General features: G+C 42.7%; 1 protein-coding gene across 2 annotated transcripts in view; it reads right to left on the bottom strand.

The window, feature by feature from the left end:
- Nucleotides 1–16,345, bottom strand: part of LOC142582954 (uncharacterized) — a 69,340-nt gene that overhangs the window by 37,628 nt on the left and 15,367 nt on the right. For both annotated transcript variants that reach the window (XM_075693112.1, XM_075693113.1), the window contains exons 8-9: nt 14,834–15,055; nt 2,887–2,974 (exon numbers count right to left, since the gene is read on the bottom strand). In XM_075693112.1, the coding sequence (XP_075549227.1) occupies nt 2,887–2,974; nt 14,834–15,055 (310 nt within the window). The remainder of the gene's footprint in view (nt 1–2,886; nt 2,975–14,833; nt 15,056–16,345) is intronic.

Raw genomic sequence — 16,345 nt, 5'->3', positions numbered from 1 at the left:
GGAAACACCTGAAAGATGATGTCCAGCGGTACGTCCAGTCTTGCCATGAATGTCAAGTCCATGAAGTAAAGTACCTTCAGAGAACAGACGAGATGGTCCTACCTCGACATTCTGACATACCATTTGAAGTCAACCAGGTGGATATTGCAGAGTTTAAGAAAAAGGCTACAGGAGTAAGAAATAGGAAAGTTTAAAGGAATATTAAATTCCTGGGTTTTATATTCCAAAAGAACTATATGGACGTGTGTACTTATTCATCCTTTTCTTGGCGACAGCATTTTACCACCTAAAAACCTAAAGTTATCGCTCAGTGCAAGACGCGCCTGTATGATAAGAACCTACTGGAATCGATGGTTTTATATATATATATATATATATATGTCTGTTGTCACGGAAGCTTGTGTAATCTTCTTGCATACGCGACACAAATTATGTAGTACTTTGTGGAAGACACGTGGGCACCAGCGATTACTCTGGAAACTTCAATGACTAGTGTATAAAAGCCGGCACACTTGACCGGCAGGTAAGATTTTCGACGATCGCTGACTGTATTTGCCGCTATCGTTGTTCTTTGCGTGTAGCCTGTTTTCAGGGAACAGGTTCGCCCAATAAAGCGCTAGTTTAGCCATTCACAGTTTGGCTGCCTTGTTCGCTGTCTCTACTACATGACAATATGATTATAAGGGACGCCGTGGTGGGGGATCAATAAGCAGTTTTAGTTGGGCGTCTGCAACTACACACGTGCGCAGGGCGCGATGTGCGTGTGTAGTGTAGCGTTCGCACACGAGATGGCAATAGTTGGCCGGATGCAAAAGCTGACAAGGGGATTGCTGACTTGCAAGCATAGGAACCAGTAGTGTGCTACTCAGCGCCGCCATATGCCACCTTCTGAGACTGTGTAGCCAATATCAGCCGCCACGAAGTCAAACCGGAATTCATATCTTCGGCAAGAGCGGTATCGAAAAATTGGAGGACGCTTAAGCTTCGCCTGCAAGAGTGGAACGCGATAGCGTTATCGCACCCCTTTCGCACCGCCCCCTCATTCGCTCGGCATGCTCTTGAGTCACACAAAGACGCACTGCTTTTTTATTTTTCGCTGCGGCTTCTACGACGCGCCGCATGGCGCCGCCACTGTATAAGGCCCCATCGGCACATACAACAATTGTGACCTTATCTGGTTGCCCGCGCTCGCTCGCGCTGACGGGAGTTTCACCTCCTAAATGTCTTACTCCGTGGGCACAGATCACATCAGAGGCGTCCCGCATCGGACGCTGCACCTAGGAATCCCACTGTGAGCGGAAAGAGTAGCCGTGTCGCGCGGGCGAGTGGCACACCACCTGTCGGGGCAGTGCCGTACATTGCAAGGAGGGGTCTTCTGTGTTTGCCGCAAGATCGCTCTGCGTGTGCGCCAAGCGCAGAAGAAATGTAGCGGAAACGTACTTCGCTACGCGTTTAACTGCGACTTCTCATAATTACCGATATACACCGCAGTATAACCTTCTACGGCACGTTTCAAAGGCAACACCACATTCACTAGAGCCGCTTTTGTCCTGCTTTGAAGCATCGAACTCATGGCTGAGTGGTAGCGTCTCCGTCTCACACTCCGGAGACCTTGGTTCGATTCCCACCCAGCTCATCTTGAAAGTTTTTATTTATGAATTGCCTTCTGCCATTTTTCGCTCACTGCCACCGCCGCCGCCGACACTGGCTTTTCTGCGACACGTGCTCCTTAACACTACCACGTTAAAACAAAGTCTTTCCTAGTGGCAATAGACCAGTACACTAGAATAGTGGCCGCACGACCAGGTAGGGAAGACCCAAACAGTGTGATTGCCCTTTTGAGCCGAGAGATGTTTAAGAATACCGAAGTAGCAATATCAGACAATGGACCAGCATTTGTAAGCAAGCATCTGCAAGAATGGGCGAAGGCACGAGTTGTTTTGCGACGCTGTGCGCCCTACCATCCTGCAGAAAAAGGCATGGCTGAAAGAATCATACGAGACTTGAAACAGTTTATTTCCATGTATCCCAGTTTCAAAGGCAGATGGAAGTGCTGCCTGGAGGCCGCTGTAGCTCATCACAATCGGTCGCACAGTGCGAGTATTGGCTGTAGTCCCTATTTTGCAGCATTTGCAAAGACACAGGTGCTGCCTGCTGATCAACAGCTTGGTACTGCTGACCGCCTGCAATTGTGCGAGAAGCGGAAAACTGCGGAAGCCTACCAGCGATACCACGAAGATATGAAGAGGCAGTTCGACTGCTGCCACAACGCGCAAATACCTCGTATACAGCTGAACGATTTAGTGCTCGTCAGAAAAGGTCTTCCGGGCATGAAGCAGGTGTACATGGGACCGTATCGCATGGTGCAAACTGCAGTGCAAGAAGGTGTTCTCAAGAGAGTTGGTTACGTCAACGATGAAGGCGTGCTCGAGTTTGCAACCATTCGGAACAAATTTATGCATCATCCCAGGAGGGACGAGTCTTCAATTTTTAAACAAAAATTTACTGGCCTACAATAAACAAAACGAACAAGAAAAATATCACTACTTTAGTGCAGAGACTGGCATTTCAGGCATGCTGTCACTAAAACCATGCAAAATTAAAAGTTTTTACCTCGGCATCTTCATGGCGCCATCTTTTGTAAATTAAAAATGTGAATTAATTTTAAACAGTTTCTTTACTCTCATCAGTATAATAAACTACAAAAGTTGCTTAGCAAGTTTGGTTTATTTTGATGTGGAAATAGACAAAACACTTTTCAGTGCAACATCACTTCCATAACTCTGAGAACTGAGAAATACAGCGCACGGAAACATATTGATGAGAAAAATCTGTTAATGAGGCAGTAATCACGAAACCGAAACAAAGTACAAAATTATCACTTACGGAGCTTCGTCTTCCTCTTCCTTCTCAACTTCATTGGCTTCTGTGGGAACCAAAGGCTCAGCAGTAATGTCGTTTTCTTTAGTTTGGTCTGAAGAGAGTTAGAGAATAACACCACTATTACTTCAATTACAGCTTCAGGCAAAACTTTGAAGCAGTGAAGTGAAAGATACAATAGTACACGAAATCTACACTGTTGGGTGTCGCATTGCATGGATGGCCACTAGATCAAAACTGTGTTGAATGTATAAACCAAGCAGCCAACAATGCAATTCATTCTCCAACTCCTTCAACACCATACTTTGTTCTGCAGGGCATTTACTGGGTAAAATAAATTAAATTTTGGGGTTTTACGTGCCGAAACTACAATCCGATTAAGAGGCCACCATAGGGGGGATCTCAGGATTAATTTTGTCCTACCGGGGTTGTTTAATGTGCACCCAGTTCACGGTACACAAGAGCTTTTGCATTCCACCTCCCATCAGAATGCGGCTGCTGCGGCAGGTATTGAACCTGCCATAGCCACTGAGCTATTGCGGTGGGTCATGAACAGGGCAACAGGCAGCATAAGTTACACGGAGGCAACAGGGAGGGCAGAGTCCTGCTAGCGGTAATCTGGCTTGGTAATGTGTGCAAATTTCACAAAACTGTACTAGACAGACCTATGTATTTTCTCATGTGGCTCCTATTACACAAGAGTCGTATAAATGCACGATATATGTGCCTTGAGGTAAGATATAAATATGTAGAACAGTCCAGTCAAAGAGCAGTTCTTGTAATCTAAGGAACTTTACATCCTCAGGAGTGAAATAGTAAAATAAAGAGTAAACAAGTCTGGAGCCATCTTATTCTACCGATTAAAATTAATGAGCACAAAACAAGGATGAATACTGAGGTATAAACAGGATAAATGCTCCTTTTAAATAAATTTTTTTTTAATGTCTCACATCTACTTTTATATATTTGTTGACCTGAGAAAGCTTCACTTTATTCAGACAAAGCGATGCATAAATATGTCCTGTTGTCTCTACCTTGGTCCTCCTGTCTTTTGCAGGTTGCAATCATTACCAGCACAATATGAACTAGTAACCTTAGAGCCATTTTGTGGCGACAAATGTTTGTAACTGTGCACAAGGGCTTGAAATTGTGTTCAAGCAATGTGAAAAGTGGGAACGGTTACAGTCTTTATCAAATGAAGCAGAGCCACTGGAAGCACGAGCGTTGCTAAGCCCTGGCTTTGTCGTACCACACACAGACTTTAAGGAGTGCAGATGCGACGGGAGACGGATAGTGTGTCCCACAGCAAGCTACAGTCTGCACACAGTAGCTAAATTTATTTTAACAAAGGCTGCCAATGAAAATTACATTATGTACACATACACACAGGAATTCACGAGAGTTAGTGCTAGCAGGGACTGCACGATAGCCCAGCAGGTGAAGACAGAACAGAAGTACACAAGTCGGTGGCAGCCACCTCACAACTACGAGTTCCCAGTCAGACAACAGTTTTATTAACTGCAAGACAAACCAGTAAGACCATACACATAAACAGCCATAACCATATCGTATCCACACCCAAGGTGCATAGTGAAATGTGACAAATGGTGCAATGAATGACTGAACATACAAAAGTCACAAAAAAATTCTGCTTTAGAAACAAGAAGCATTTTCTTATAGAAAGGAATTCTGCCTTCCTCTAACTGGATTTCTTTTGCGAAAATTTCCCTTTTCCAGCTTCTTTGCAAAGTAAATGACAGCGTTTCACTCTTTAACAAATAGAGCATATAAATAAAAGCACAAGATGGTGTATTTACGACAATGTTTTGATCTGAAAAAGGGTCACACATAAACCATATTTCTGCTTACAGACGGCTTGACAGGCAACAATTACTGTTCCAGAAATTTTCATAAAAATAAGATCTCCCAGAGGGGCCAATAGCCACACTACTTATCTATATAAAATATATGTATGCAGTTATAAGAAATGGAGGAACCACTCCATTTATTGAAGAAAAAAAGATTAGCGAGCCGTAAATTACATGTAATTTTTTTTTTTCAGCTATGCTTCGGGTGCAAGAAGATGAAAGCAAACCAAGACGGGAGCACACATGGTGATGTCCTACATCACAACGCAAAGCATGATCATATAAAATTCATGGCAACCATACTCAAGCCTTTTAAAGTTCAAAACGCACTACTTGAAACAGCTGGATTTGCATGTCTGTAGATTGTGCACAAGTTGTTTTCGCAGAACTGCATCATTAATATATGGTTGAGCATTAAAAAATATACTTTACATGCAGGAAAGTGCAGTTATGCAATCAGGGCCATAAATCAAACTTTTTTTTTAATTGCCCGTTTGCAAAATAGAACAAAGTTGCAATATCCGAGCGAGAGATAGAAAGGGCAGCAGTAATTTTCTGCGTTCAAAAATTGTTAGTGTCCTGAAGCCCCTTTAAAGAAAAGCAAAGTGCCTTAAGCATTAAAGGATACTGTCCCACGAATATTCTACTACAATAATCTTTCTAGAAAAATTTGTATGAGCAGAGTTCTCAATAACAAAATGTAGCTGCTCCTGCTGTCACTCCTACAAGGAAAGGTGCTTGCCTTAAACTGCAGCAAGATCACACAATCTTCAGCCCATGGGGTAGTGAGGAAAGTCACTATGCACAGCTTTAAACACAGAGGAAAGTTTCCGGCCATACATTGTAACAGTCGAGCTCAAAATGGACACCTGAACTATCCCGTGCCAGAAGTGTAACAATCAGTATTTCATGTACCCAGTTCGAGTTCCACTCAAGACCAAGCTAATGCAAGGCTGGTTGGCTTCAGTAGTCTGACAAAACCAGTGAATTTACCATGACATGGCCAAGGCATTTGAAAATGCACAAGTTAAATCAAGCAAGTGAATTTTTAAGCAAGACTTGTAAAGCAGTGACTTTCATGAATGCAATATCCAACATCTGCATGGGGGCTGTTTGCCAAGTTAAAAAAAAATGTTTCTAGGCATCACCAAGAATTGAACACACTCACACATGTGCTGCGATTACAGAAAGATATCACTCAAATGTAATGCAGTAATAATGGTAGCACAAGCATATAGAGGGCACTGCAGATGCATGACCTTCGCCGAACTGTACAAAATGACTGACTGATGGATTTAATGTCCTCAAACAATGCAGGGGCTATGAGGGATGCCACAATGGGAGGCTACAGATTAATTCTTACTACCCAGTGTTCTTTAACATGCGAACAAAGCTCAGTGCCGAGGACAAAAAAATTCTTGCATTTCATCACCATTGGTATGCAGCAGTAGTGGCTGCCAACTGAACCTGCGACTTTGCGTGCAACCAGAATGCTGTAACCACCAAACTGCCACAGCTAACAGCACGTGTTGACTCCTGTTGCCGACATCGCAACGGTCTTGCTCAATGCAAACACAAACTGCTTCGCAGCAGGAAAGGAGCCATCAGTGGCGTTCTCAGGTTGTCTCGGTTCAAATGAAACATTGCGTCCAACGATGCTCAGCTTCGGTGGACTGGCGTGAATTGGTGTAGTCAGCATGACATTGCTGATGACAATCGCAGAGGCACAAGTGCCCCATAATAAGTCAGACATCAGTCTAGTAATCAGCACAGATTAGCCCAGAGTGATGACGCTGGTCTATTTTACATCCCAAGGAATTTCAGGCCTAAGGACCAGGAAAACATAGCGTGATGTACACAATCTATATTTCTACTTTAAATACTAGTATCATAATTATGCTGAGTGAAACACAACAATGCTTACTCTTTTATGCGGCCACATATACCTAAACATTGCCACCACAGAAAAAAATTGCCCCTCTTATCAATGCATAATGACACGAAAAAATAAACACACTAATGAGAAAGCAAACAGTTTCATGTGAGCAATATGCCCTGGTGTCCACACAACTACAGATTTAAAAAACAAATGAGCTAGTTCAGCTAGGTATCAATATAATGCAATGTACAGGTGGACTTCACCATTTGTAGTACATAAGAAATACATATGCACCACAAGTTTCCTTAAAGCTTTACCAATTTTTGAACTGAATGCAGCAAGTACAGCAATGCTGTTATGTGAGCTGCTGTTTTTTTTTTTTGAAGAGGTACATTACTTGTGCAACAAATCAAAATGCACAATTATCTAATTAACAAAGTTAATTGATTTTGATAGTTAAGAAGACTTGTTGCAAATGGGCATATACACTGCCTCCTTTATACACAACGCCCAAAATGCTGTCTTACGCATCCTGCTTAATGCCTTCGTCATCTGCTTCTATACTGTACATTTTTCCAAAACTTGTGGCAACCGAAAAAAAAAAAAAAAAAACGTTAAGTGGCAAAGCACTTCACCAATGGCATCTGGAAGCTCATCTGGCCAAAACAATTTAAATGAAAAAAAAAAATTCTGCTCAATACTTAGCTGCCACCATCAATACTGAGTACTGGTGCATGACAACCCCACAGCAATGAACACAAAAAATGCTAATATGCTTAACATGCAGTGCATTCATCTAACATTGTTTTTCAGTCGACAAATTCTCTCTGTGATCCGAGGATGCAGCTACACAGGCAGCTTCAAAGGATATCGAGTGAACAGACTATCAAACCAACAGAATCAGACAGAACTCTAGTGAAACCAAAAAGGCTCAAAAGTTAACAGAACCGTGCACTTACAGCTGCACATGAACACCATGTCAAAATTAACAAAATGCATCAACAGCCATCGACTTTATGTGGCAGCCAACTCCACTGCAGTTGACAAGGGTGCTAAGGACTTTAAAGACCATTCAGTGACCTTATAGCCATTAACAAAGTGCCCACTTGGCTTAAGTATAAGAGCAAGAAGAAGAAACAAAGGCTTCAAACTGCTTGATTGTTTCACTCACCAAATATCAAGGAATACAATGCCCTACTTAATAGGTGCAATGAAGCCCTTCTCCAAAGCAGTTCTGGCAGTACATGCTTATAATTGTGCGAAGTATAACAACTGTGTATCCGACGAGTGCAATATTAGACTATATTTTCACCTTCACCAGCTTGAATAGCTTATATATATATATGAGACACCTGCAAGATGATAGCAATAAAGAAGCTTGTAGGCATAGCATCAAGTGTTGGCAGCGGAAGACAAATGAAATCACTTAAGTATGAATCCCATCCATTCCCTATGCTTATACAATTGTAGAATGTTTTCAACTCTACAATAGTTCCCTGCAGTTGCAGAAGTGCCTTTCCAGTAGCACATATATGGACTGTTGCAAAGGGTGAGCGATAGACGACAGTTTTATACTTCCAAGACTCACTGAACTGACAATCAAATCTGCCTTTAATGACTCTCACCATTCAACAAACAGTAAGAGTTGCGCATCTGCTTGAACAAATAAAAATTACACGGCTACCTGGGCTGCAATAATGTAGTCATTCCTTTCACTCAATTTAATTCCTCTTATCTGCCGCTCACAACTGACCGATCCTGATGATAATGTAAACAAAGTGCAAATAGGAAAAGAACTTGACTATAATCATTACATTACCCAGTCCTGGTGACGATTAACTTATTAATAGCACTTCCAATTTATCTTTGCAGTTGTACACAACACTACAGCAGCTGAACAACAAATTCTGAGGCTAAGAGCAAGAATACAGCCACTCAGTGAGCAGAAAAAGCATGTGGCCATAAACGAGTGCTGGCACAAAATTTTCCTATCTTCTTGCTTTATTAGGCAGCTACTGACTTTTAAATCATGGTATGAGGCTCGAATTCCTTGAGGGCACAACAAATAACAAATTATGCCACCACTTATTCAGAATCAAAATCAGTTTTATTCGTGACAAAAATGGGGATAATTACAGTACAAATATATATAAGTATTGTGACCAATTCGAAATGTGTGCCAAGCGGAGCGCGTCTTTAGGCATGTAGAGCAAGATGGCTCTATACGTCCTGAATATCTAAGCTGGTGGTCACGTGACATCACTGACAAGCGGGTTGGTCAGACTGATGCAATGGTTGCAAGCCATACCGTGATTGTCTTGCCAAGAGCATTTACCACATTTACCATTGTGCAAGGCCCACTTTCCGGATTTTTCATTGGGTGTGGCCTTACATGAAGCATATAACTACCCACTAAAGCTTCAAACTGTGCTTGGTCTGCTATGCAAAATCACACAACCACTGGTGACCGATAATAAACACGCTTAAGTTGCTGACTAATTTTCGCAACACAGACAATGCCACAAATATGTCAGAATAATTGGGCACTCTGAAAGAGGAATTGTGACCGTACTCAACTCTGCTGCTTTATAAAGGACTAGCAACACAGGAAATTCATTTACAGACTTTTTCAGAGTGATTTGCTCCATTAAAATAACGTTTACTTTAAATTTCTTGATGGCCAAGGCCACGGGTGCATTTCGCATTCACCCAGCGCACAGCCCAATATGCGTCACTGGCCGTCGTGAAATGCAGATAATGCACACGTGGCCTTGTATTCCGAGACACTCTTAGTTTAGACTGTGCTCTGCAAAATCAGTTTGGAGCTTTATTGGCTTTATGCTCACACGCGAGATTGCATCATTCCCTCCAGTAAGCACACACACAAACTTGGTACACCAACGTTCGTAGTAGCTGCCTGCTTGTCACCCGCAGACCACAGTTCACACGCGCAGTCATCAGTCCAGCATGTGCATGCGACTTATGCCTGATTGCCGATGGAGTCTACTGGTACAAAGATTTTAAGGGCTGACTTCCTGCAATGGCTTACCACCTGCCCCACCTGCTGCCTAGGCCTAACCAGCAGCACCATGCCGCTTCGTAGGAGTTGGTGACCAAAGCTGTGATTTGACAGGTTTGGTGCTGAGTACAGAATACGGAGATGATAATGCACTCATTAGCAGGACAACTAGTGCCAGATAGTAGCTGCTAGCAGAAAGAAATCAGTATGTCGGTATGAGCATGAAACCTATGGCACATTTGGCTGCTCTTTTCCGAGTGCTCTGGCAGTGCTCCAATAGTTGTATAAAACAGCAACTAAGCTTTAACACTAGCATAAAAAAACCTCAAATGATGATAATGAAGCCTGGTTATCCCCAACAGATTGTTTAATTCTAGTAATGCAGCTTTAAAACCGTTTTCTACTAACTTCGAAGCACTGTCAGAGCACTTTAAAACAACAAGTCGAACGTGCCATTAGTGAAACTTTTCCAAATTTTTGCATTGCAAACAGGAGGTGTGGGCCTTACATAAGTAAATGTGGTAACTAGGTCAGAGAAGGAGAAAAATACATTCCACGTTCTGAAAGAAATGACAGCACGGTACCAAGTTGAATGTGGAAAAGTGCAGGATGAAGGTGAGAAGAGGAGCTGGTGTGGTGTATGGCCTGGCTTTTGGCAACGGTTATTCTGTGGCTTGTGACCATTGCACTCAGCTGACTGACATGCTTATCAACAGTTTAGGATCAACAGTTTCTGCTGCCCCGTGACCACTACGTTAGTTTTTTGTGATGTATGGAGGAGCCCTGCTCAAGGGACCCTACATCTCGAAGTTGCATTGAACCTCGTGCAGGTTTTGAACATTCGTGGAATTTGTTCCAGTGGATTGGTTATTTAAATACAGAGTAAACAGATATTAAAAATAAAACAAAAAAGGTTGGGAAAATTTTTTTTTGTCAGTATACTCATATCTCTTCCTGAGGGCGATAACACAACTACGGATGTGTGATAGATACTACCTTACCTGTCAGCTACATGGTCATATTAATCCAAGGGACACTCAAGAGAAATACTAAATCATTTTAGATTGGTACAGTACTCTTTCTAGACTTCATTTGGCGTTTCCTTGCTGAAGTACTGCACATTATTTCTGCATAACTGCTTCGTTTCTGAGCAAAAGTCGACTTGCGAAAGCTTCTAAGCAGTGTATGTTTACATTTAGAATACAATATAATCATTAACCCATAAACACTACAATCATAACAGACATGGTAAAATTCGCAATGCCGCGATGAGCTGGTGACGAAAAGGCAAGTGGTGCTGCCACCTACATTTCGCTTTTGCAATCTGTGTCCCACCAAGCCTTCATTCACAATAAAACTGAGAGACCTTACAGACTGCACTTTAAGGGCTGCACTTTTCTTTCCCGATTTTGACAAGGTGCCGCCTTTATACGGTACCAACCCTCTTGCTCAAACTGGTGCCGGCACAGCCAGCGACTTATGCACGCTCAGGATCCCCGCACATACCAGTGCATCAGAGGTGAATGCAGAGTTCTCACAATCCAGTAGTGACAGGTGGAAGTACCCAGTGCACGAAAACCTGCCGTTGCGCTTGCGTGGTATCGGAGCACCAAAAGCGATTGCCTCTCCGTTGGCAATCTTTTTTTCCAAATTTTGGGCTGCCAAATTGGGGGTGCGGCCCTTACGCGAGACTATAGAGTAATTGGTATTCCACATGTGCAATCTAACAGTCTAGTTCTGCCTAATGTTTCTCTTTAGTGTCCCTTTAACCTTGCAATGCCCAAACAGAGTTCCATTTCAAGGACATCTGGAACAACTTGCTCACTGTTATTTCTGCCCATGGAGAGCACATTTGTACTTAAGGACAATGAAATATGAGTTATAACTGAATTATAATTGTAATAATTAATAATTCATTCGTTGAACTATCCACCGCTGAAACTTTGCTCCAGCATATCAAAAACATAACTAAGGTCTTTGCATAATGTTCTCCACACCTAAATGAGCATATTTTGCAGCATTAAACTAAGCGTAGCGTGTGTCACATGTTGGGCGCTACAGGGCTAAACTGAACTTCTGCACCAACCAATTGCATCAAATGAACTCATAGTGCTGGGGACATGAAAGACTGGACATGCGCTAGTCCCGTCTTCTTTCATGTCCCTGTCAATCCAACGCTATGACTTTATTTGATGCAACGAACCAACTAGCCCAAAAATCAGCACTCCCGAACCTATTGCGGTCGTGCTCCGTTACAAATTAAACCTAACCATATTTACAACTACATCCACTATGTTTAACAGATTAATTGTGCAGGGACTTTCCATATAGACGAGCACAACTGCTGCAGGTAATAACCAAAATTCAGGTTAACTGCAGTTAGCTTGCCTGTACACTAGCGCAGTGGTTTCCAAAGTGGGCTTTGCAAATGGCAATTTGGCACTCCGTGACAGGCCGAAAAGAATCCGACCCCATCCCTCCTTCAGAAAATTTTTACATTACAGTTTGGATTCAAGAAAACCACTGTACATTGATTAAAAAAAAACCACTGTACAAACCACTGGCATCCATGCTGGACACCGCGGGTCTGCAAAGCGCTCATATGTCCTGCATGCTCAGATCCATTTTCGAATCTAGCGACCTGTTGACTCTTCAAGATATGATGACTGGGCGTTTAACTGGTGTATTGTAAAAAATGCGTGGGGGCGCATTCACATGCTGCTTGCTGTAAAGGCACACTGATGTTGACACGGGGCAGTTTTCATATACAGTAGACATCTGCTAATTTGACTCCGGATAATTTGATCCCAACCGAACGTCCCAGCCAGTGCCCATACATTTCAATGCTACCAGAGTTTCGTTATTTCGACCCTGAAAGTAGCCTTCACTGGATAATTCGAACTCTGCTAATCAAAACGTGACCACAGTTGGTGACTCCCCTAGTGGCACGTCCATCTTAGCAGCATGAAAGTGGGTCTTAGGACCAAAAATGTCTTTAATATTTATTCTTCGAGACGTAGTGCTGGAAACTTGTACATATATGTAAAATTATGTGCTTATTTCGAACATAAGGTCCATCTTCAATTACCTCCTTCGGTTCAAATTTTATGCAAGTTTTCTTTAATTGTCTTCTGCAAAGATTTGCAAATCATGTGTTCTCTAGATATCACTAAGCAGGATATCAACTTGCACAACGCACATAGCTGGCTCATGTGGTCAGAAAGAATGGGCTTTAAGGGTTAGTGCTGCGGTCGGTATATCGATGACCATTCCACAGCATGAACGACTTTTGATATTTGAGTGCAGAAAGAAAAATAAATAAGCATGTGCACCACACACTTGGTTAATGTCAGGACTCTGTTTATGGCATGTGAACTAGAGTGGTAGCCGTATTGCAGCTATTGCACCGCTGCATTACAAAGCAAAGAGGTTAAAAAAAAAAGAAGACGGAAGAATTTGGTTGTTTATGTACTATCATGAGTTCCTTAATAAAAAGCAATACCCTTCGAGAATAAAGATAACATGCTAAACCATAAACATTGAATGCCCCAGCTCACGTTATGGTGGCATTGTTTTGTTTATTTTTGTCTCTCACATGGCATTCAGCTTTGAAATTTTGTTTGTGTAACTGATGTGATATCTGCGAAGGGCGGTGGAGTTCTCAAAAGTCAGAAAGTATGGGAACCGCTGCACTAGTGCATTATACAATCATTGGAAGCTACCACAGCCTGTTGGTGCTGCTTGCACTAGCTTATAATGTTCAAAAATTGTACTTGAATTTGGCTGGCTTGATTATATAAATTTTACAATGCATAATACATCATAGCGTGGAGTGCTTTTGTATTCCAATCAGTCCTCTACAAAGGCATCACTTTTAATGGTGGCGGTTTGCATGACTAGTGAAAACGCATGATAAAAGAGCTCTCTGGGCAGGCAAACTTTCTGTGAAGATTATTTATCCCAGTGGTCCACAATGTTTTGGTCATCACAAATTCTATAGTTTGTTCAACTGTTATTGGTGTTATTCCAATTTAGTAGGTGTTTTTGTCTTGGAGAAAAACAAAATGTGGTTAGAAAACCAAATGGCCTGTTAGTGTTGTCACAATAAAGAAGAGAAGGATGGCTAACTGAGGAGGGGGGGGGGCAGTGTAATGTTGAATAATTATGCCAATGCAGTCTTTCAAGTTTTAGGCACATCTTTATGTCACTGGCCCTTTATGAACAATGCAGATTGACATGCTGCACATGAACGACAATGCCGTTTCTTGTGGCACATCACAGTCGGAACGCCTGCTGCACTGTAAAGATTCCAACCCACTTCATGCCATGTTTTGTTTTAAAAGTTCATGAGATTTCACACGGACAGGGAGTCGTCACAACTGACACAAAAATACATTTCCGTCGATCTTTCGATAGGCAATAAGTGCATATATCGAGCAGTTCTTTAACTTTTTTCTAGGCCCTTAGCATGCAAAAAACAAAGGTGCTGCATAACTGTCAAGCACAACTGCAAGATGGGCAGTTGAATCAACACTCTATTCGCAAAAGCTTGTTGATATAGCGAGGCAATATGGTCTGTATTATGTCACGTGAAAGCGCTACCTCCGAAAGTGAATGACTGAGAATGGGCCAAGGGTCTGCATTTTCAAGACAGTGGACCTTGCAGCAAACTACTATCAGGGAATGCAAATGAACACTGAGTCACATCCAATGCCTTTAAAATGCCTTCTTTATTCAGTGTCCTCCCTAAAAAAATAGTGCACAATTCTTTGAGAATGACACAATTTTGTCTGGTAAAATAAAAGTTGGGAAAGCATAGAAGAATACATCCAGATATTGAAAAATAAAAGGATGCCACACCTTGTACTCTTTATGCACAGTTCTCACATTTAAAAGTATGAAAAAAGGTGGGGGACACAAAAATGGAGGCATTTGCCATTGCCCAAGAACAAGAGCTCTGGGATTCAAAAGCTGCAAGTGCTTTTGAAACCACTGCCTCCGACACACAATGCTTCGTCTACTTGCTCATACTCCTATGACAAGCAACCACACCTGCAGAGCTACAAAGGAGTTGCCTTTTGATTCGATGATTACATGGATACTCATACCCAGACACCGGAAGACAAAAAACTTGTAGAGACAAAACAGTGTAGAAAAAGCTCCCCCCTGCTCAAACGGCTGACCTACCAGTGTTTTCTTTGGTGGCAGCTAATTCATTGCTTGCGTGTTTGTCCCGTCGCCGGCTAGACTTCTTCGGCGGCTTTGTACTGGGAGCTTCAACGAACTGGTCTTCAACTTCATCCATCTTCTCCTCCTGTGGCTCAGGTTCGGGCGGCGCTGACACTTCGGGAGTGGGCTCCTCATTTTTCTCCTTGTGGTGGTGTCTCCCTTTTTTTCCACGGTGCGAGGCTACGCAAATAAAAAAATAATGATCAGGCTACTTAGGAGAGCCACAGGCATACAGCAAATTTTCTGGAAACGAGGATTATAGTCGAGCAAATAAGATGCGTTAGATGGTCAAAAGAAGTATGGAACATAATGTTGTGGCACAAATTTACACGGGACCAAGCAAGATGCACAGGACGAACGCCGAAATTAAAATTGTCTTTACTAAAGCACAACAATACATAACCAGCAGTCTCAACATGAGGGTTAGAAAACCACTGCCACTGCACATACCATCATCAAGTGCGTTCACAGTCTTCGTGTGGCAGAAGACTGTGAACTGCAACCCACCTACCTTCCGCCTTGTTTTACTAAAACATTTGCACACATTACTCAAATTTGCAGCTCAATTCCAGTCAGAAGTGTTTCAAGATGTAGGTGAAACATTTTATGTATCCTTGCTTCCAGCAATGCTTTTGCTGATGATGCACTAATTCCACTCGGATGACTAGAATAACTACACCTCTCAGAAAATTGCTGATGACCATGAAGAGTTACATTAGAAAAATGGAAAAAACGGAATTACAGTCAAACCTCGATATATCAAACACGGGTATATCAAATGATTGTGTATATCGAATACTTTCTATATAACCTGGAAAATCTCATGCATATTTAATTCTGTATTTCGAACGGGCTTGGATGTAAAATGGATATATCACACTCCGCCACCAGAGACCACATGCTCTTTGTTTACGGGTGATGAGCTTTCTGCAACACCCTTGAAGATAGTGGTGGTGCGATGGGCATTCTCGACTGTTGCACACTATAGCTGCGCATATCGATCGCCCCAAGGGCACCATTTGAACTTAGCGGCGCAGACATGTGGTGGCTTGGCTAGTTTGACGTCAACGACGCATTGCATTTGCCGCACTGATCCCTCGGTGCCGCCCTCTACGCCTGCTGCGCCTCAAGAGAACCGACGGTTTAAATCTGCAAAGACGCGCTCGCTCGCTGGGCTCACTCACAGACGCCTTGCAGACGCTACTTTGTTGATGACAGTGTTTCAGAATGCTTTGATTAACGGACGTGGAGATCTCGGCAGAAGTAGCGGCCAAACGGAGGCGCTGCCTCGGTTGATCTCGCAAGCCCTGATGCTGCCCCGCTCCTGACTTCAAATGAGGCTGTAGCTGCTTTGGCACTTCTACGCCACTACTGCGGTGCAAGAGAGGGCACCGGCCTATCGCTTGTGGATCGTTTACACTACTTTTAGGACTCCTTGTTTAAGCACGCGGATGCCAATAAGAAGCAGGC

This window comes from Dermacentor variabilis, chromosome 5 (assembly GCF_050947875.1).
Source record: "Dermacentor variabilis isolate Ectoservices chromosome 5, ASM5094787v1, whole genome shotgun sequence".
Classification (NCBI taxonomy): Eukaryota; Metazoa; Arthropoda; class Arachnida; order Ixodida; family Ixodidae; genus Dermacentor; species Dermacentor variabilis.
This window is presented reverse-complemented; position numbering and strand designations above follow the sequence as displayed.